Below are 22,989 nucleotides of genomic sequence, written 5' to 3' on the forward strand. Positions count from 1 at the left end.
GGGAAAGGCTAGAATTTATGCTATTGTGCAACATTCCCTGACAATGTTCATGTGACAGTATGGGACCCAGAGAGGCAGATTCAGTATCCATTTACAACCAGGCAGAGAAAACCTTCTGGACAGACACAACTGCATGAAGATGATAAGCAGTGAAGGGCTACTGGGGCAGCAAGCAGTGAAAACAAGAGAATGCTGGATGGACCATGTTTCTGCTCCAGCAAATTCAGGTTCATCCATTCAGACTGAAAGTATGCTCTTTTTATTAGCAGGCTCAAAGCGGGTCCGTGAATGCATTGTGTAAACCGTAAAGCTCTAATAAACATCAGGCATCATTAAGATCATCAGGAATGCGATCATTCTATTCATAGCAAAATTTCTCAGAAAAGTATATATGGGAGCCTTCATCCCTGAACTTCCCAGTTTTTGGGAGGGAGAGGAGCAGGCAAAGAGACTCCCCTCTCGCCGAGTGCCCCACTGTTCCCCTAAATCTCAGACAGTCAGGGATCGATCGGGTCACCACTTCGCACAACTAATACAACTAGCCAGAGCGGCAGCCCCGTACTCAGCCCCTTCAAGCTCCTCCCTCCGGCCGCCGCCCTAAAAGAGGCGGACCCTTCCCTCTCCAAGCCTCCCTGAGCATCCCGGAGATTCCCGAGCTTTTCCGATCCCTTCCCGACCTCCCGCGGGCTGCCCGCGCGGAGGCGGCCGCATAGCCACGCCCCCTCGCCACAGCCTCCTCTCGCGCGGGCGGCCCGAGTCCCACACATCCAGGTCCCTCCCTCGCTCCGTCCTTTCTCTCTCCCCGCCTTCCCGGCGCTGCCACAGTGGCGGGATTGAGGATCCCGACCAGTGAGGTGCCTGCGGCTTCGCGCTCCTCCTCCTCCCAAATAAACAGCCCTCCCCACGCCGGGAGCCCGGGCCGCCCCCTTCCTCGCGCAGCGGGCGAGTGGTGAGGGAGCGCGGGACCGAAGGACCAAGGGACCGAGGGAGCGGCGCACGCGCGTGTGAGCGAGTGAGCTAGCGGCCGGCCGGCGCGAAGCCGGAGCAGAAACCGGAGCCGCAGCCGAAGCCTGAGTCGGAGCGGTGCCGAAGCCGAAGCGGGACTCCGGGCCGGCGCGCACGCACGCACGCACGCGGGGGGCGGGGCCGGCGCGCGCCCGCTTGTCGCGACTGTCGGCTCCTAGGCCCAGGGGGAGGTGGCCTGTCGCGGGTCGCCCGGCTCCCGGAGGCGAAGGGGGCGCGGGCGGATGGCGGAAGGCGGCCAGCCGCAGCAGCAGCCGCCTCAGCTTGGGCCCGGTGCCGCTGCCCGGGGCATGAAGCGGGAGTCGGAGTTGGAACTGCCGGTGCCCGGAGCGGGGCCAGACGGACCCGAGCCCGGCGTGAGCAAGCGGCCGCGCACCGAGGAGGCGGCCGACGGCGGGATGCAGGTGACTGCGCGGGACGGGCGCCCGGTTACGGCGGGCCGCGGCGGGCTCGGGCCTTGGGGCGCCGGGTGGGCCTGGCTAGAGAGTGGGCTTGGGGCCCGGTGCAGGGGCTGTGCCCATAAGGGGGCCCCGGAGGCAGCGCGAGGGAGTGGGGTTTTCCTTTTGGAGTTGGGAGATTGATCAGGATCGGGATGCAGTCTGTTTCTTAAGCCCGTCCCCAGTTCCTCGAGAAGTTGGGGCGTCCTGAATCTGTTTGTCCAGAGGAGAACTGTTGGGCCGAGTCGAGAGCGGGGGAAGCTAGTGGGCAAGCTCCCGAGAAGCCTTTTGGTTTACTCTGGGCACATTGGGATGGGGAGAGGGGAGCGGCATGTGGAGGACAGACTGAAAAGCCAGCCGACTAACTCCTGGAGAGAGCCTGAAGGGGATGTGGCTTAGCTTGTGGGTTCAGTCAGTTACACGGGAGTCCCGAGAAGTCCGCGGAGTTTGGTAGTGTGGAGGGACGTGTTGCTCAGTCTCATTAATTTTGTGCAGCATGTTAGTAAGTCTGAAGAGGGACACCAGCAGGCATGCTTTACCCGTTGCATTCTTTATTCGTCGGACGAGTTCCTTAGTGTCCCGGGGTAGAAAAGAAAATTTATAGGGTTGTTAGGAGACTGGTTTCTGAGTTGTGGCCTCAAGGGTAAGCTGACTGATGAGGGGTTGACTTAGTTTGAGGAAGGGCATGAATCCTTTATAGGCTTTAGGATTCAGTCTCTGTTTAGAAAATATTAGCTATGAAGTGGAGGGGCTCACCCAGCAGCAATGGGATGCTGTTAAATTCTTTTAGAACCATAGAATGTTAGAGATGGAAGGGGCCAGAGATACCCATCTTCTTTTCTGCCGGGAGTTCTCAGTCTAATAGACTTGGAAGAGTTATGCAGAATGGCTTATGTGCACTTTCAGTGAAGTCAGTACTTTGCATCTTTTTTGTGTGTGTGGAGGGAAAGGGTGTACTCAAGTTCCAGCATGTTTTAACAACCTCCTTTTTTATAGATAGGGAATTAGAAGTCCAGAGCAGACAGTGGCTTGACTAAAGCCACCCAGTTAGCTGGTTCTTATTCCTGTGCTCTCCCTATTACACCACCCTTGGGAATCTCTGCAGTGCTCAGACTTACCATGCTCTGCCTGACTTCCTGTGGCAGGGAAGGAGCTGTACTTAAAGCCTGGCATGTTTGCTTGTCTGCTTTGCAGAATCCACCCTCTTACCTCTGTTGGTTAAAAAAGACTCCCTTGGTGTTTATTTTTGAATTCTTTTGTTTGCTGGCCTTTATTTCCCGTTGAAGAAGTCTGTCAGGCAGAGGGATTGTGAGGTCAGTCTCAGAGCCTCAGAAGAATGGGGAGACAAAGTGAGGTGTGTTAGCACTGGATGACAGAGAGGCTGTGGGTGGGTGGGCATATTCACTTGGTGTGTGTACACATAGGAGTACACACAGTGTGGTCACTTTCTCTGTGTTAGTCTTAGTTAATAGTTCTCTTTGCTTTCCCATTCTTTTGCCTGGGGTCTGTTATTTGCTGACTGCTTTCACATTGGCTAAGGGTAGCGATTCTTGGGAATGGAGTAATGCATAGGGACTTTGGGATGTTCAGAGGAAGGAGGAATTAAGTCCTTTGGGAGAATTATTTTACTCTGTATATTTATGGATATTCTTTACTTTTCCCTTTGTACATTCTTATGATTGTAGGTTTTTTTTTTTTTGAGATGGGGGCCTTATTTGTAGCCTAGGTTGTGGTAGCTGAGGATGACCTTGAACTCCTGGACTCCTGACCTTCCTGCTTCCACCTTCCTAGTAGATTTCTGAGATAACAGACGGGTACCACCATACCCAGCTCATTATTGTAGTTCTTGCGCTACTTCATACAGGTATTAATATCATCATTGACTTAGTCCTCCCTCTGTTTTTAACTAGCTCTATTATTCTGGGGAAAACCCACTTTTTGGGACCTCTATTTTCTTATTTAGAAAAGTGTTTGTATAAAATGATTTCTAGGTTGCCTTCTTAAAAAACATAAGCAACAACTGTGCATGTGATTGGGGCAGGGAGACAAATGAATGAAAAGTTAAACAAAAAAGTGGGTGTGTAATACTTTAGTGTCTACCCAGCAGTTGTGACACTCTTAGGCACTGTTTTGTTTGTTTTGTTTTGTTTTTGAGGCTGCATCTCTCTATCTAGAGCTGGCTGTCTTGGAGCCTGCTGTGTACACCAGGCTAGCTTTGAATTTGGAGATTTTCCTGCCTTTGCCTCCTGAGTGGCGGTGTTTTGGCACTGTTTTAACGCTAGAGGATATATAAAGAAATCCTACTTTTATTGAATAGCCCATGGAAAGAGACAAATCAGCAGTTTTTGTTAGCTTGTGAGAAAATTAAGCAGAGAAACAGACAACTTTAGAGATAGTGCAGGAAGGTCTCTCTATAGGTGACCTTTGAAATGAAGATGTGGTTCATTCAGAGGTTTTAGGGAAGAGGATTGAGGCCATTCAGTGGTTTAGGGAAGAGGAACCCAGAGGGCTGAGACACTGGGAGAGAAGCAGCTTTGTGTGCTGCGCTGGAGGCCAGTGTAGGTGGGACAGAAGGAGCAGGTGTACAGGCCTTGTCAGGAGATAACATCAGCACTTTAGACGGGCCTGGAGGCTCTGTGTAAGTACCTTATTGTCATACAGGCATTTTAGTGTATGGCTTTCTCTAGGAGTATATATTTTTTCTCATATCTGAAAGACAGCTGGAGTCTTTCTGAAGTCATACTGGGTCTTTGAAGACTTACCTACAGCATAATTGGCACTATCAGACTCTGTTTTTGCCTGCTGGTATATTTATACGTACTTAAGTTTCATCTTTTATTGTCATCAGAGGCTTTTTGTGCCTACTTCCTTAAACTGTAAGCGTTTACAAGGCAGAAATTGTATTTCCTTTGTTTATTCTTCATAATACCTGAGTTTATAATAAACGTTGAATGTCTGTTAAGTTGAAGCTGAAATTTACCACTTAAAAATAACCTAGGGATTAAATTAATCATGAGATTACTGAGTAAAGGGACCATCATAAAATTACTCAGTGCCCTAGAGTGCAAAGGATTAACTCCCCCCCCCCCCCCCAGAATGCAGTAGTTGACTGAGTTAATTCTACTTACCTAATGGAACTACAATCCTAAACTAGGTTCCAAGACTGAGTCTTGTTGGACTGGCCCACTAACTTTTGGACATCATTATTTCCAAAGTGGAATTCTGGGGCTCCAGAGTCTGGGCTTGTGCTATAAACCTTCGGTTTAGGAGGTACCCTGGGGAGAAAGGAAGACAATGTTCTCTAGACCAGTACACAGAAGCCCCATGAGGGGAGAAGAGGCTACTTAGCCTGGGGAAGAGTAGGGAAATAGAGAAACCTGGACTGTGGAGTTGGAGGAAAGAGATGGGATTGATGTGAAATTGAAGCATGGGTGAGAAATGTGGCTATTAAAATTGGGGCCTGGAGGGCTGGAGAGATGGCTCAGAGGTTAGGAGCACTGCCTGTTTTTCCGAAGGTCCTGAGTTCAATTCCCAGTAACCACATGGGGGCTCACAACCATCTGTAATGAGATCTGGTGCAGAATACAGTATAGATAATAAATAAATAAAAATTTTTAAAAATTTTTAAAAAAAATGGGGCCCAGAAATAGTTCCTGTCCTGACTGGAAAGCTGAGTGTGTGGCATGAACAGAGGTCAGCTCATCCTCTCACTTCCAGCAAGGCTGAGACGGAGACATGGAGGTTTTGCCAAACACACCAAGGAATTCTTTGGGTCATCCTTTCTAGTCATTGCAAACAATTGAATCATCAAGAATTGTGATTTTATGTAACCTTCTAGGAATTTGGCTCTAGTATAGGGTAAGATGTTTCTTAATTATTACTTGTAACCTTCAGCAAAAGTCTTTATGGCAGTGGAAATTTGGTATGTGATGATTTTGTGGCTTAGTAACTGCTTCTGACCATAGTCATCAATCTAGAGTAGCTGAGTGAGTCCAGCAGTGTGAACAACTGTGGTGTACAAATGTGGTGTGTATTTATGTGTATATAAGTGCATACACATTGGGGAGTGAACCTAGGGCCTCTTGTATGGCTGGTACTTACTTGCCCTACCACTGAACTTCATCTGTAGTCTGTGAGAGTTGTGTGCTTTTTTTTCTTCTTTTTTTCTTTTTGTTTTTGTTTTTCCAGTACTGGAGAGCAAACCCTTGATCATGCTTGGCAAGCATTCTACCATTGAGCTACATTCCCAGTCCTGTTTTTACTCTATATTTTGTGATAGTATCTATTACTCTGCTTGGGCTGGCCTTAGACTTTCTGTGGCCCAGGCAGGCCTGCTCTCTTCTGCAGTCAGTCTCTTGAGTAGCTAGGACTACATGCAGATCCTGGCCCTCAGGTGTAGCTCATGTCTTAGTGACTCTAGTAGTAGGGAGGCTCTTTCTGGTCTCGGGAGGGCTCCCAGGTATCCTGTGTGTGAATTTGGTGTCGACTGAAGTCGTGGATCTTTCTGTTTGCTCGTTTCCGGGTTGATTCCTTCTAGGTGGGTATGTGTTTGGACCCTCGCTTGGGTTTTTGGTTCTGAAGCTGGGCATTGTGCTACTCTCAGTAAAGTTACTCAGTAACGTGCTTTTCTTACAAGTAATTTCGTGGACAGTATCTCATGTAAGTGACTTAAACCTTATTTCTCTCTGCCTTAGTTTTCTTAGGCTGCGACAACCAAAAGTCATCCACTGGTGGTTAAATAACAGACATTTTTATCTGACAGCTGTGAAAGTCCAAGATGGTGCCAGCCAGAGGTTTGGGACCCAGTGAGGGTCTGCTTCGGGGCTTGCAAATAGTGCCTTCTGGCTATCTGCCAAGGTGGTCTTTGCTCACTGAGTGCATCAAGGGTAGAGAGAGCCAGAGCTATGCAATGATACTTACCTCAGTGACCCCACCCTCATCAAATCCTAATACATTCCGGAGTCTCCATCTCCAAATGCTGTCACTCTGGGAGCTAGGGCCTCTACTGAAGTTTGAGGACTCATTCAGGTGGAGAAAAGTGAGGCATGGTCAAAAAGGGGAAAAAATCACTGAGTTATTTTTGTTTTGTTTTGCTTTTGAAAAATTTCCTTTCATGTATGACTTGGCAGCTCAGAATGTAAACCTGGGGATGTATTTGAGTCACAGGTAGAGTTATTCTTCTGGGTAACTCAGGCTGAGGGGATCATGTCTTAGCCTCCTCTTGTCTCCCAGCCAGCTTGTCAGTCTTTTCCCTATCTCACTGACATCTGAACATAACCTGAGTTAACTAGAGATTGAACTTTCATGTTATTGTGAAGCAGACTAGTGCGGACAGGCCTCAAAATTACAGGATGAGGGGGAAGCAGGGCAGAATCCTTACTGTAAACATGCATGGTGACGTGCCAGTGATGTCTCAGGCCTTTAGTAGCTGTTGGGCTTTAATTGCAGAAACAATTGTTTAGTGAGTGGATTTGTTTGAATTTTTGTTATATGTTTGCGAACACAACATCATAAACATCTTTATTCTGGTGCACCCTTAAACTTCAAGTAGAGACAAGAGGGAGAGAACTGTAGAGATGGTGGGCATGAGGTGGCAGCCCCTGGAGCATGAGCCGGGCAGATGGAGCAAGGCATGGCGAGTGCTTGCCGTGTTTAGGTGGCCCCTAGCAGTATTGAGTTTCTTATTCTTTTCCCCTGCCACCCCAGTAGGAGCAGGCAGCTTACATGGCTAAGGTTTCATTATCTAATCCATCACAGATCAGCTTGAATAAGCCCATTGGTCGATGCTGATCCAGTTAGGGTAGTGCAAAGCTGCTTGAGCCAGGATTGGGACAAAGCGGATCAGAACTGCCATGTGAATCCTGCACATATTTCTATAATTTGGATTGGCAAAATGGTTTGGGAAATCAACTGAGAGAGCAAGGGAGCAGCAGGGTGTTTCTTCCCCACCCCCTACATATTATCTTAGGGACCCTGAGGGCAATGTGTGTGGAGGGTACATTCCTCTGGAGTATGGCTAAGTTGCTTTGATTATTTGAACCTGAACGTTAAAAAAATAATTTTTTTAGATTTGTTTATTTTATATTATGTATATGAATGTTTGTTTGCCTGTGCGCATGTATGTGTAGCACATGTGCCTGTTGTGTCTCCTGGAATTCGGGCCACAATATGGGGGCTGGGAATGGAACCCAGGTCCTCTACAGGAGTAGCAAGTGCTCTTACCCTGTGAGTCATCTCTTTAGTTCCTAAGCCTGAACGTTTCTGATTATTAATGTTTGGGAGTCATCCTTTTAGCACCATTTGGGGATTACATTTGTTATCATCTAATTGTGCCTGTTTTTTTCTGGGTGATCCCTTATCTGAGACTTTAAAGGGTTCCCTCCTCCTTTAAAGGGGGAGAGCCTGTTATTACCAAGCTGGCTGTATAAACATTTGTTATCTATATATTTTACTGGTGGTGTGGTAAACACTCCTGGAGTCTCCCCTGTTTGGATTTGAGTCCTGGCTTCTCCACTTACCATCCCTTGGCAAGGTCCTGAGTGCTTTCCTGCGTATCTGTGACCTGGGAGAATTAATGCTTATGAGCTGCTACAATGAGTAACTGAGATTATTTAAAGTGCCTATCAGTGCTAAACGTTGATTCCCAGCTCTCCTTATATCCTGCTGTACAGCACTCAGTAAGTTCCTGCTTACTGCTTGATCAGCATAGAGTGGTTAATGTGCTTCTGATTGATTAAGTGCCAGAGTTGGGGACTTAAGAGATGAGCTGTGTGTTAAACTGGGAAACCTCATTGCTCTATATTCAGGGGGAGGAAGAGAATGAACCTGGCATTAAGGTGTGTGTGTGTGTGTGTGTGTGTGTGTGTGTGTGTGTGTGTTGGGGGGAGCTTCATTCTTTGTAAGAAGTGAAGGCTACTGAAATATCTTGGTTCTTGCTGGGGCTGAGGGTAATGTAGCTAGTCTGTAGAATCCAGGGAGCCTTCCTGGGAGGTGGGTGACAGGTTGGTTGTTGTTCTTCCAGAGGACCTGGGATACAGGATTAGTGAAAACATGTTTCAAATCTTTAAAGTTTGTTGAATAACTATGTTGCATTAAGTAGATTGATTTCTGTCTTGTTTGTTTCCTTGTGGCTTGGATTTGTGGAATTGAACAGGGGTACCTCTTTTCTCAGTTCTTCAAACCAGCTTCAGACTGTTGATTGGAGTGATTCCCCAAAAGCAGATCTACTGTTAACTCTGCTCAAAATGTTGTTGGAACTGTGCTTTCCTCAGAATCATGTCCATTCTCCTGTTTAGCCTACCAGCCCTTTCTTTTTCTGCACTCAACCTCCATGTCCATATATAGAGACTTGTAGTTTCTGAGAACACCAAGGCCTCCACTTTGTTTCTGTTCCTTTTTCAGGAAACCCCTGCCTCTTTTCTCTACCTTTGCCTCTGCCTCCTTACCCCTTATTTGTAAGGCCCAGTATTTAAGACTTCCCAGAGTGTTGATCGTTCCTGGATGTCTCCTGACTACTTCTATCTACCATGTTTATGGTTTTGTTAGTTGTTTTTTTCTATTTTCTTTTGGTATGCATATGTGTGTGCTTTGTATGCACATGTGTATGTGTGTTTGCATGTGTGTGTATGGCGCACATGTGGGTTTGGAAGCCTGAAACTGATGTCTGTTGTCTCCCATGATCGCTGTCCCTCTTATATACTTTCATCTTGTATAAGTAGGTCTTCTGCTGAACCTTGAGCTTGCCTTTTCTGCTAGCCTAGCTAATGAGCTTGTTGGGGTCCAGTTCCCCATTTCTGCCTCCCTTTCACTCAGATCATAGGCTGGCTTCCACTTCCACAGACATTTATTTGGGTTCTAGAGATCTGAACTCCAGTCCGCACACTTGTGTGGCAAGCACTTTACCTCCCTCCCCCCAGCCATCTCCTCAGCCCTGTTATAGGACTTTCTAGATTTAACATTTGATCAAATGTCCACACCTCCTCTCTTGCCTAGCCTGTGAAATTCTTAGGGGTCCATAAGACTGTACCTGTACCTGCCCCAAGTGGCCAAGGAACCCTGTTCTTGTAGAAGTGAAGATTTTTCTTCTGTTTCTCAGTTGTGGATCACAGATGGCTTTAATAGTTTCCCCAGATTTTCCCTGAGGGTCTGGCTCTTAGTGTCTGCCTTGCAGCTCCTGTGAACAGCTGGGTGTTGCATGCTCTGTGTGTTACTGGATCTCTCCATTGGTATCAGGGTTAAAGGTGAGAAAAGACTTTCTCAGAACAGAAGCTGGGGTGGAGTTGAACAGCCAAATGTGTCAGGTGGGCATGGCAACCTGATATTTGGTTTCCTGTGCTCAGATGTTAATTGACTGCACGTGTGTATGTATGTGTAAAAGCTCCTTTGTAATAGTGTGTCAAGGAAAACAGGAGCCACACCAGTGAGAAGGGCATTTAGAAGTAACATGTAGGGCTCAGTGGAGCAGCCTGTTGACTTGCCTTTTACCATGCTGCCCAGAGAGTGTGGAGGGCTGTGGTTGAGGTGTATGGCTACAGTTGCCACAAGATTACCTCATCAGTTTCATTAGACACTGTAAGGGGTCCAGGAAGATTAGTAAGTGGAAACATTTTATATACCCCTCCCCCCTTTTTTGGGCTAGTGTAGCAGCTCTGGTTGTCCTAGAACTCTCTATGTAGACTAGGCTGGCCTCTGACTCACAGAGATCCACCTGCCTCTGCCTCCTGAGTGCACCACCATGCCTACCTGCATGTTTGTTTTTTAGATCACTCATGTTGGGTATGTTTGAAAATGAGGAAGCTTGGCACATTTCTTTAAATCTCAGCTTTGGAGGTAGATTCATAGAAGAATTTTACACACATTTTCTTCTGGCCCTTGTTCTCTGTTTTCACTTGGAGCTCCTCGTTCCTTTATAACTCTGGCTTGCTTTTCATCTTCCAGACTTCCCTGGTTAGTATAATAGAGGCTTCTTGAGGGCTAGTGGTCATGCTACGTGTTACCTGGCTGTTTAGATTCTGAGTGGAGCAGCAGGTTCTAAGAGGAAGAGGGAGAACGGCTACAGCACCCCTTCCTTTTGTCTTGTCTTGCACTGTGTGGCATCTAGAAATTTTATGATTTCATGAGTATTCATGGTAAACACCATCACAAAGTTAGTAATATTCTTGAATTATCAAAGATAGTGGTTGGCTGACAGCATTAAGAACCTGCTTTTCCAAGGGAGGAAGCTGAGTTTTTTTTGTTTGTTTTGACTTTTTTTAATTTAATTTAATTTTATTATTTATTTATTTATTAAAGATTTCTGTCTCTTCTCCCGTACACATGGGTTCCTTCCTTTTTAAAGGACCCAAGTCCCCAATAACATTCTTGTATATGAGGTCTTTCCCATATAGAGGCTGCTTCCTTGTTTTCTCTTTTGTTGAGGAAAAGCACTTTTGCTTTGGGTATTAGGCTTTATTCCAGGCATATATATATATATATATATTTTTTGTTTATTTGTTTGTTTTTGATATGGGGTATCTCTCTAGCCCTGGATGTCCTAGAACTCACTGTGTAGACCAGACTGTCCTCAGACTTACAGAGATCTGCCTGCCTCTGCCTCCCAAGTTCTAGGACTAAAGGTGTACACCACCATTCTTGGCATTTATCACATTTTTTTAAAATTATTTATTTATTATGTATACAATATCCTGTCTGCATGTATGCCTGAAGGCCAGAAGAGGGCACCAGACCTCATTACAGATGGTTGTGAGCCACCCTGTGGTTGCTGGGAATTGAACTCAGGACCTTTGGAAGAGCAGGCAATGCTCTTAACCACTAAGCCATCTCTCCAGCCCGGCATTTATCACATTTAAAGGGGACATTTTGTTTATTTTTCTTTCAGGCTGCCTTAATTTTTTTTTTTCCTGATCCCGATTGGAAGTACCACAAGCAAAGGATGATTACATCCTTGCTCTAGATACTAACATTTTGATTACCTTTGGCTCATATTACTCATTGCTCATTGTAGATATCTTTTGACTCCCTTCTGTGCATAGGTCTGTAGCTGCTTCTTAACAAGTTAAATAGGTCATTTTGCTCTAACAATTTGGCCTTGACCGGCAGTGGTGGCACAAGCACTTGGGAGGCAGAGGCAGGCAGATCTCAGTGAGTTTGAGGTCAGCCTGGTCTACAAAGCAAGTTCCAAGACAGCCAGGACTGTTACACAGAGAAACCCTGTCTTGAAAAACTAACAAAGCAAAACAAAAACAATTTGGCTTTGAGTTGTTTGTTTTACAGTATTAGTGATCAGTTGGTTTCTTGGGCACAACCTGCCTTCAGACTCCTGTTACTGTGTGGGATGGTAGTCACTCAGAAAGGTGCTTATCAGGGATCATTAATGATTTTTGTCAACTGGCTAAAAATGCTGTGATGATAGATGACCCTGTGCGTGTCTGTGTGTTTGTGTCTCATGTTTACTTACGTCACACTAGGCTTTGCCTTTTAGCCATGGAAAGCCTATTTTAAGCATTCCTTGATATCCTTGGGTTTAGTTGTAGGCTCATTTACTTTATTTGGATTTTAACTTTAGTGTTAGTTTAGACAGTTAGTAAAAACTTAACTTGATTTAACAGTATCTTTCCAGAGCTTGATCAAACCTAAACAATTCATCTAGTTTAACATGTTTTAAGCAAAGCAAATTGTTTAAATTAGAGTATCCAAAACTGTATTCTGTTGATCTTTGAGAAACATAATAAATATCATTTTTTAAAAAGGCAGATCACTTTGGGAATTAGAGTTAAAAAGATAGAACTGCCATACTGTACATTTCAAAGCAGTTTTTTTTTTTTTTTTTTTTTTGAGATAGGTTTCTGGCTGTCTTGGAGATTGCTCTGAAGATCAGGCTGGCCTTGAGCTCACAGAGATCCTTCTGCCTCTGCCTCTGCCTCCTGAGTGCTGGGATTTAAAGATGTGCATATCCACTGCCCAGTGGTGTATGTGAAGTCTTATACAGGGTTTCCAAACTGGCTTAACCAAGTCTGGATTTGTGCCCAGGGTTTCTACTTCTAAGTTAATTCCTGATTCCTGATTTTATAAACAGAACATGAAATGAAATGCCTCCCTCTCCTGGTGAGTCCCATCTGCCCCAGATGTGAGCACACTGTAGTCAACATTTGTTCTTGGAATCCTACATTTTCTTTTTCTTTTTTTTTTTATTGAGCTATATATTTTTGTCCACTCCCTTCCTATCCTCTCCCCTCCACTTCTACACTCCTCCATGGTCCGGTCCCCATGCTTCCAATTTGCTCAGGAGATCTTGGCATTTTCTACTTCCCATGTATAATAGATCCATGTATGCCTATCTTAGGGTCCTCTTTGTTGTCTAGGTTCTCTGGGATTGTGGATTGTAGGATTTTTTTTTTTCTCTTTATGTCTAAAACCCACTTATGAGTGAGTACATATGACATTTGTCTTTCTGGATCTGGGTTACCTCACTCAGTATGATGTTTTCTAGATCCATCCATTTGCCCGCAGATTTCAAGATGTCATTTTGTTCCGCTGTGTAGTAGATCCTATATTTTTCATTTGCTCTACTAGAGTGTAAATGCTTTTACTATGACAGTGGGAGTGTTCTGTCACGGTTTCAGGTGTGGGATGCTCTTCTCAGTCCCCGATTACAAGACTAGAACGGGCCTTACATAGCCCTTAGCTGGTGACTGAGCTTCTCCCCTGTGCCACGTATGCAGTTTCCAGTGCCAGGGAATAGTCATAACTTACCAAATGTTTATTGAAAACAGATCAAACTGTGTGTATCTCTAGACATCTCTCAATGCTCACATCCCTGAATCTGAAGCATGTATGCTTCCTAAAGTTGCATGTAGTGGTTATGAAACTTGGTGTGTTTGTAAACGGCTTCCCCACAGGCCTTAGCCAGTCCCTGTAGCAGTCCTAAAAGGTAGGACTAGGGAGAGACAAACTGAGACTCCTCTGCCAATCTAGAGGCTCTTTATCAAGGCCTTTTAAGTTTTGTTCTTCCATAGGAATTACTGGCATGACAGATTAAAAATGGAGCAATAGGTACTTCTTTGTCCTTGAATGCCACATGATTTAATATGATTTAATATTGAAAGCATTTCTCCCTCCTTCAGGTTCCCAAGTGCTGTGATCAAGGGTGTGTCCACCAAGCCTGTCTCAAAAACATTTCCAGTGATGTTGCTTTAGTGTAGAACTTGAAGGCAGCACTGAAACCCAGTTTTTTCCCTATGTTATTTGGATACAGCTAGGGTCTTACCAAGTCTTATGTCAGGGCTTTGTGTGTTTATCTTGGTTTCCTGTGGTTTAGATTTGTGGGAAGCTACATGAGATCACTGGTTGTGGTGTGTCTGATGGGCTGGGCTTTGTTGTTTTGTCTCAGAATTATCTCATTTCTAATTGTTAATTGAATGATGAACTAACAGCACATCAGTTAGGAGATTGATCATAGAAGGCAAAATAAAATCATTAAGACCAAAGGTTTGGAAGGTAGCTTTTCCCAGCCCTTGGCTTAGTTAGGGGGAATAGTTGATGTACTTAATTTATTTTTGGGACAAGGTCTCATTTTGTAGCCCTGGCTGGCCTGGAATTCATTATATTGACCAGGTTGACCTCAAATTTAAGAGATCTGCCTGCCTCTGCCTACTGAGTGATGGGACTGAAGGTGAATGCCACCATCCTGATAAACCTACAGTATATCCACATGGTTACTATTCAGAATACACAGAGATTAAGGAGTAGAAAGTCTGCCTTCTGCCAGCTTTCTGTTCTCTACTGGGGTAACTGTTGCGGTGGTGATTGTGGCTTCTCCACAACAGAGATAGTTCCTATGCATTTCCTGACCTCTGACAACGCTAACATAGGACTAATCCTCAACTCTGTTTGATTGCTTCTTTTCTCTATTTGGGCATACTCTTCTGCCAGTTTGACTACCCTTCCCCCCATCTATTTGTTAGCTTTCTAGAATTGAGATTGTTTTGTTTTGGTCTTTTCAGATAACCATATCTGTGTGTCTAGTGTGAATGAGTGATTAGTGCTGGACTTTATTTGGTTCCATGTTTTTTTTTTTTCTGGAAGCAGAAGCACAAGGCCAGAGACCTAAATTGCACCTTTATCCTTGACTGTCGATATCCAGAGAGTTGTCGGAGTAAAAGACAAGTAGCATCAGCTTTCTCCCTTCCCAACCAGCTGTTTCGGGTTGCCTGTCTCTGTACTAGTAGAGCAAGCTGTGTGTTAGATAGCCCATTTGTCATTGAGCTGGTTCCTCATGGTCCTCAGGATCTGCCTTGAGTCACTACACTTGCAGTCTCACTGCAGTGGTTTTATTTCATATGACATCTTTTGTAGATCAGACATCTCTGATACCCAGGCTTATTTTGATTGGATGTCACTGCCCTGTAGTGAAATTCGGTGTTGAGCTGTGGGAAAAGGTTTAATTGGTAGTAGATGTTCGCATCTCAGCAACCATAATTGCCATTCGCTGCATGTAACACCTGTTTTTGGAAGGCCCCAGGTTGATGTTCTTTCCTAGAGTGTGGGTTCCGTGTAACTAAGGCCTGAGGGAAAGTAAAGAGGAACTGCTAGGGGCTGGAGAGATGCTCAGAGGTTAAGGGTATTGGCTGCTCTCCCAGAGATCCTGAATTCAATTCCCGGCAACCACATGGTGGCTCACAACCATCTAGAATATGATCTAGTTCCCTCTTCTGATGTGCAGGCATACATGCAGGCAAAGCACTCTATACATAATCAATCAATCAATCAATCTTTTTTTTAAAGGTACTGCTAGGCAGGTCTCTGTGAGTTCGAGGCCCGCCTGGTTTACAAGAGCTAGGCTCTAAAACTACAGCGAATCCCTATCTCGAAAAACAAACAAACAAATAAATAAAGGTGCTGCTCCACATACAGGAAATATTTTGCTTCCTGGATGGTAGAGGATTAGATTTCAAACTTTGGCTTGATTTTAGCTGACTACTTTACAGATCAATTTTTTTTTTTTTTGAGACAGGGTTTCTCTGTGGTTTTGGAGCCTGTCCTGGAACTAGCTCTTGTAGACCAGGCTGGTCTCGAACTTGCAGAGATCCGCCTGCCTCTGCCTCCCGAGTGCTGGGATTAAAGGCGTGCGCCACCACCGCCCGGCCAGATCAATTCATTTAAAGATGGGAAAGAACTGTTGTACTTCATTTTGAGACAAGTTTCCTCTGTGTAGTCTTGGAACTCACTATTATGTAGACCAGGCTGGTCTTAACTCACAGATTGGACTGCTTCTGCCTCTTAAAGGCTGGGATTAAAGGCAAATGCTGCTATGCCTGACTTGAACTGTTTTTTTTTTTTAATATTTATTTATTATTTATTATGTATACAATATTCTGTCTGTGTGTATGCCTTCAGGCCAGAAGAGGGCACCAGACAGATGGTTGTGAGCCATCATGTGGTTGCTGGGAATTGAACTCAGGACCTTTGGAAGAGCAGGCAATGCTCTTAACTGCTGAGCCATCTCTCCAGCCCCACTTGAACTGTTTTTGAGTTGGCTTCTGTGGGAGGCCTTGTTCCCATGAGGAAGAATGTATAGAGGACCAACATCCCAGTAGCCTGGAAAACGAGAATGAGGCCAGTGTGCCGTCTTCTCCAGATGGAGGTCAGCCTCTCCTCAGTCCAGGCTCATCACATAGTCATTGTGACCTCTAAGGCTCCTCAGTGGGTGAATCAGGTTTGCTCTGTCTTACTAGCCTGAGTCTTTTGCCTCAATAGTGAATGGAAGCAGACAGGGCACCAGATGCTCTGTTGTTTTGCCTATTGCTCTTTCCTTCACACCCAGTGTAAGGTTTCCAGGCATTTGTGCAACCTGATAGCGAAAAGCGCCTGCTGTAGCAGTCTAGAGATGGGTTGGCAGGGAGATCAGGTTACTCTGTGATCTTGATAAGAGCCATCCATCTAGGTTGGTGGCTGCTGGAGGTGGGGGCTAAGCTGCCAGTGCTGTCGCCAGTGGGAAAGGTGATGTGGGCCTCTTCACAATCTGTAGAATGTCCCCCAGTTAGCCTAACAGGCCTAGCCAGTATCTCTAGGGAAACAGCACTCATTTGATATGTCGTCTGTCTCACCTTCTGGAGAATGTGGCTTAGGAAATGATGGCATAACTATAGGAGCCGTGAGGTGCAGACCTAAGGGATAGGGTTATTATTTTTAAAATCTTTACTTCTTAACCTAAAACCAGAATTGGTTTGAATCATGAAGTGGTGGGCACAGTGTCTTGAATTTTCAGTGGGGCAGTGATGTGTGCGTAGACTACTGATGGAGGTAATTCTTTGGTGACATGTATTACCAAATCTGAACATTGTAATAAAATCCTGAGACACTTTCTCTGTCTGATCCGCCTTTGCCTATGTACGGGTATAAGAACAGATACTTAGAAGGCAGTTTGCAGCTTATCAGTGTAGTTAAACATCTACTTCGAGTGGTTCCTTGCGTGGATCTGCAGCCTTCCCAGATAGGAACTGTTAGCTGGGCTTACTATATCAGAGGGGTTGAGGGGGGACATGTCTTGAGTGGTAAGTTGATGTTTTGGTTCATATAATAATGTAATAATGTCCCCCTTCCCCCAGCTTAGTTCCAGTTAACACCTTCTGATGGTTTGAATGCTAGGCATCAGGGAGGACATTTCCAGCTTGTTCAGTCTACTTTCTCTTTGTTTACTACTGAGGTGTATGGTGCTTTTGCTAATAACATCCTGTAGTTCTGGTGGCCCTAGAGTTTTTTTTTTTTAATACAACTCTGGGTTTTATATATATATATATATATAAAATATGTACACAGTGAAAACATTAACTAGTAATAAATCACAAAGACGTTTATTTTACAGAGCGAGTTCCAGGACAGCCAGAGCTATATGGAGAAATCCTGTCTTGAAGAACCAAGAAAAAAAAAAGCCATTTTAGATCAAAATTTATTAGCGCCCTTTTTCTTTCTTTTCTGAAAAGAAAATTGGTAATGTTTTAAGAACTTTCTTGTTCTTTGCAATATGAGTACATCTCTCAGTCCAGCATGATACTATATTTTAATTCCAACACTGGGGTGGCAGAGGTGGTCAGATTTCTGAGTTGAGTTCAAGGCTAGCCAGGTCTACATTGTTTGTGAGGCTGAAAGGTCACATATCTTTCATAAAGATCTATTTGGAAGGCTGGCTCAGTGGGTTAAGAGTGTTTCTTCTGCTCTTGCAGAGGACCTACATTCAGTTTCCAGCACCCACATACATGGCAGCTTACACCACCTGTAACTCCAGTTCCAAGGGCCAAGTGGGAAAGTGGATAATTTAGTCTCATTTCTCAAAATAGTATACAGTTGAAAACTTATCTTATTTCTGGACTTTTCTGTTTAATATTTTTAGATTGTTTGACCGAACAATAACTGAAGTTTTGGAAGTTAAACTGTATATAAAGGGGACTGATAGGCATGCATTGACTAGATGTGCCACTCAGTGTTTGAGCATGCAGCATGAGATTCATGCCAGCACTGCAGAAAGAAAGTTTTTATATTTATAATTATAGGAATAATTGTAGAACTTCAGATCTGCTAACCTGTATTTGTTATAGAAATGAGTGAAGTGGTGCATTGGAGCAGAGGTTTGCTGGTTCTGCTGTGACAGTCAAGAAGTGGCACTTCTAGTGCCATACAGCTAGCTTAATTTTGTCTTAAATACAAAGTTTTGTGAACACATGGGGTATTTTCATTACTAAGCATATTTATGTAATGTCTGCTATTATGCATAGTTTTATGTATATTTATTATTAGCTATGTCACTTATTGTTGACTGGAAGTATTTATATGAAGAATTGGCAAATGCAGAGAAGAATTAAAAATGGAAAATAATGTTAGAAAATTGAACGTGCATGCAGGTGAGTCATTTAACAGTACAGTTATAAGAGGCCAAGTGCAGGCCAGGCAATGGCCTGAGAAGAAACCAGGTGACGCAGAACTAGTGCATAAGCCTCTGCGGGCATCTACATCTTCACTGGTTGGTTTTCTTGTTGGCATTTTTATGGGCAGATGGACTTGGGAGAAGCCTTTTGTTCCCAAAGTTGAGCTGATGGTAGCTGGAGGGGCTCTATGACCTACAGGAGTGGGGTGCAGGTAGCTGGAGGGGCTCTGTGACCTACAGGAGAGAGCACAGGCGTGGGGTGCAGAGTTCTCAAGTGTTCTGCTGCAGCTGTAGTGAAGCATTGAGAGGGAGAGAAAGAAGCAGTCCATTCTAGGCAGAAGCAGTGGTGTGTTTATGGACAGGGCTTGCAAGGCTAGGGTTGGGGCTGACAGTGGGGATTTTTTTTTTTTTTTTCAAGACAGGGTTTCTCTGTGGCTTTGGAGCCTGTCCTGGAACTAGCTCTTGTAGACCAGGCTGGTCTCGAACTCACAGAGATCTGCATGCCTCTGCCTCCCAAGTGCTGGGATTAAAGGTGTGCACCACCACCGCCCGGCTGACAGTGGGGATTTTCCACAGTGTCATTGACATCCTGAAGACAGCCATCACCTGACCATCCTATGCCAGTGTTCACAAGCTGAGTGGCTGTTCTTTCCCTCAGGGAGTATGCTCTGTAGTGGGGCTGGTATAGTAAAACTGTAGAAAGCTGCAGCTGGCCATGGAGTGCAGTAAGGTACTTGCTTAGCACTCCCGAGGCCTTGGTTTCCACCCCTGCCCTGCGTCAGGTGTTGCCTCCAGTGGACTCCCCCCTTTTCTTCTTTCTCGCTGTCATCATCATAGAAGAAACTTGCCCTCAGTTTGGAATCACAGTTTTGCTCTGTGGAAACAGCTTGAACTTTGTGCTGTTTATTTAATTCATTCAAAGCTCTTGCTCCTATGCAAGTATAGGTTTTGCATTTCATAGCCTGGGATGCTGCTGCCAGCTCAAGCCTGAGTAACTTTGAGACGCTCATGAGAGCTGAGTGGTTCATTGTCATAGTGCACTGAGTAGGTACAGCTAGGCAAGTGATGGTTTCTGCATGTCCCGGGTATTATTGCATTGTGACAGTCTGCCCTTTCTGGAGAAAGCTGTTCCTTTGGTGCTGAATGTTCTGTGCTTTGAATCCACTCAAAGACAAACTTTTCTGAAAAACAAAGCTTGAACTGAACCTGGTCAGAGCTTCTTGAGTTATGAGAGAGGGATTGAAGTCAACTTTTCCAGCTAAAAATAATTTTGCTCACATGTTACCAAAAATGGCTCACTAGAACTGCTTTTAAGACATTTGTCAAAGCTTTTAGGTCAAGAAAAAGTTTAGAACACAGTTTAAGAAGGATTTGGCTCTAATTTGCTAAAACTTTTGCCAGGCTGCTTACTCCACAATTGCTTCATGAGACAAAAGCTAGTAAAAAGTGTTCTGCCTTGGATTCAGTAGGGGCCAAGTGACTCTTTTGGTTTATTTGTTTGGTTTTTGAAATGGGGACTCATGTAGTTTAGGCTGGCCTAGATTTACTTTGTTGAGTGTCTCATGGATGTGAGGTTAGGGAAAGAGAGAATAGTAGGTGGTGAGTGCCTTTCCTGGATAGGAGGGAGACTGTACAAGGAGCTACTCTTGGTCTGAGAGCAGTGGTGGACCCTTATATCCCATAAGGGTAAGGCAGAAGGATCACTGTGAGTACAGGGCCAGACTGTATATCAAGCCACTGTCTTAGGAATGTAAGCACAGTGCTCATGTGGGCAGCACCTCACTGAATGGGAACTGTTTAAGAAGGTGAGCATGCCCATGTGCATGGGTAGCATGTAAATTTGTGAGCCTTTCCATATTTTTATTTTTTAAAGATTTATTTATTTATTATGTGTACAGCATTCCTTCCATGTATGCCCGCAGGCCAGAAGGGGGCCCGGGTCTCATTATAGATGGCTGTGAGCCACCATGTGGTTGCTGGGAATTGAACTCAGGACCTCTGGAAGAGCAGTCAGTGCTCTTAACCACTGAGCCATTTCTCCAGTCCTCCATATGTTTTTTAAATTGTATTTATTTCTATGTGTATGGTGTTTTGCCTACATGTATGTCTGTGTACTGCTTGTGTGCCCGGTGTCTGTAGAGACCAGAAGAGGACTGGAGTTGCAGACAGTTGTGAACCACTCTGTGGGTGTTGGGAATTGAACCCAGGTCCTCTGCTAGAGGCTCCAGTGATCTTAATCAGTGGAGCTTTCTTTTGTGACGTGAAAGACAGGGCAGGGAGGTAATAAGGGTATGGGGACAGGAGAGTTGGGAACATAAGGGAGAGGAACATAACAGAGAATCTTCTAAAACATACTTTGTTTGCAATGTCATAATTATCTTTCACCCTTTGTATGCTAATTAAAAATTTAAAATAGCTGCAGCAGTAACAACAACAACCACAAATGAAATAGGTTAAAGAGTAGTTGCTCCTCTGTAGTAAAGATTTGTGAGAAACTCTCAGGCTTGAAGTCAGGTGGTCTGGATGGCTTCAAAAAATTTTTTTTTTCCCAAGCTGGGTAATGGTGGTGCATGCCTTTAATCCCAGTATTTGGGTGGCAGAGACAGGTGGAGTTCGAGGCCAGCCTGCTCTACAGAGCGAGTTCCAGGACAGGTTCCAAAGCTACAGAGGAAAAGCAAAAAAATAAAATAAAAAAAATTCCCCCAAATTTTTATCAGTGTATATGGATGATTTGTGTATGAATGATACACGTGTGTAGACACACATGCCCTGGTGTACATTGTGTAGGTTAGGATAACTGTGAAATCAGTTCTTCCCTTCCACTGTTATGTGGGTTTAAGGGATCAAACTGAGGCAGGCAGGCTTGCATGGCAAGTTTCCTTACCTGTTGGGCCATCTTGCCAGCCCCGGGTTTCTTAAGTTTATCAGACAGACTTAAAAGTCCATGAATGTAGCCTAGTGCCATTGCCCAGGACCAAACATTGATCTGCTGCTGAGGGTTTGGGTAGACTAAAGGGGTTGGAGGAAAGAAGGACAGGTGATCTGAGACTGAGATCAGGGCATTGCAGGTTTGGGTCGTGATGATTCTTGAGGGTCTGGTGGGTGACTGTGGGGTGATCCCTGGAGTGAGGATATATCTGTCAGCTTGAGTGTTGAATAAACAAGATTGAGCATTGAAATCACTAGGCAAGTTGTATATAGAATGCTTCACAGTTGAGGAAGTGGAGGTGGATGATGGAGGGCATCGTTGGATTTGGTGATTGTGGAGATGCTGGCATCTAATGGTTAGAGGGCAGGGTGAGGCGTTACATCTTAAGAGGCTCTGTCCCAGTCCCAGTCCCACAGGAAAGGGCCATCCAGTAGTTTGGAGGTTGAGACGCTGCACTGACCTACAGAACAGTGGTGATTATAGACAGTAATTTATGAAACTTGTTTTTCTCTTCTATTCGGCTGTGTACTGGCTGTGGAGCTCTGGTCACTGCTAGTCACTGTGCTTGACAGGCACAGGGACAGTAGATTAACTAGACATTGTCACTTTCTTGAAGTTTCTTTTTTACTGTCTCATTTTTTAAAAAAATTTAATTTAAACATAAAAAAGGAGTATTGCTTTGTAGTTTAGGCTGGTACTGGACTTGTAATCCTTCTGGCTCAGCCTCCTAAGTGCTGGGATTATAGGCATATACCACCACATCCAGTCTTTAAAGTTTGTTTATAATTTCAAATTAACACGTAAATTTGTTTTTACAAATATCCCTTCCACATACACTCTCTGAGATACAAAACCATTGTCACAGTGACCCCCACATCCAATTTCTGCTGGTCCCCTAGAGGTGCCCAGTGTTAGCAGTTTGCTTTGTGTAGCTGAATGCGTGACTGTTGCCTTCTGTATTCTTTTTCTTTCCCAGTCTTTTTTGCTGTTTATTTTCATTTGGAATTTGAGATGGGGTTTCTCTGTGTCCTTGAACCCCCTTTTTGTAGACCAGACTGGCCTTGAACTCACAGAAATCCACCTGCCTCTGCCTGGGATTAAAGGTGTATGCCACCATTGCCTGATGATTCTTACCCATTCTTATATGGGTAAGAAGTTTAATGCTGACAATCTCTCCCTAGGTTGCAATTTCTGAAGATCAGGACTAGGAACTAACCTTTTCTTCCTTTCTCCCTTTGTTTATAATGGAACACAGTTATCACTTAGTAAACATTGGTTGTGTAGTAAATGAGATAAACCAATAAAGGAACTGTCAGTGGAGAGTGAAAGAATCTCAAGTCCCAGTAAAGGTCTTCAAGGTCCCGTAGGCAGGAGGTGTGCTGCTGGGGTAAGTGGGGGGGGGGGTCCTGGTGGGCACAGCTGAAGACAGGACCCTTAACTACAGAGATACAAGAGACTGAGGAGTCTTTCTCTGTTTTCTTTCCTTTTTGAGACAGTTTGACTAAGTAGTCCAGACTGGCCTGGACTCTTGGTAATCCTGCTGTAGCTAGAATACAGACATGAACCATAGAGCCCAAGAAACATTGGAGTTTTTTTAAGGAAGAAAACACTTGGTTCACCTTTATTTAGTCATCACCTCAACCTCCCTCCCTCCCTCCCTCCCTCCCTCCCTCCCTCCCTCC

The 22,989-nt window shown here is 44.7% G+C and overlaps 1 protein-coding gene across 21 annotated transcripts in view; it reads left to right on the forward strand.

Annotated features, from left to right (window-relative positions):
* The first annotated feature begins 773 nt into the window (after positions 1 to 773).
* Rbfox2 (RNA binding fox-1 homolog 2) overlaps positions 774 to 22,989 on the forward strand; it is a 235,327-nt gene continuing 213,111 nt past the window's right edge. For 3 of the 21 annotated variants that reach the window (XM_050145379.1, XM_050145375.1, XM_050145385.1), the window contains exon 1: positions 779 to 1,427. In XM_050145379.1, the coding sequence (XP_050001336.1) occupies positions 1,248 to 1,427 (180 nt within the window). In that variant the 5' untranslated portion in view covers positions 779 to 1,247. Of the gene's footprint in view, positions 1,428 to 22,989 lie in introns of all 21 variants that reach the window. The other 18 variants (XR_007592331.1, XM_050145387.1, XM_050145388.1 and 15 more) reach the window with 12 other exon arrangements.

The sequence above is a fragment of the Alexandromys fortis genome, unplaced genomic scaffold (genome assembly GCF_014885135.2).
Source record: "Alexandromys fortis isolate MF-2015 unplaced genomic scaffold, M_Fortis_MF-2015_v1.1 scaffold_2_1_26212458, whole genome shotgun sequence".
Lineage (NCBI taxonomy): Eukaryota > Metazoa > Chordata > Mammalia > Rodentia > Cricetidae > Alexandromys > Alexandromys fortis.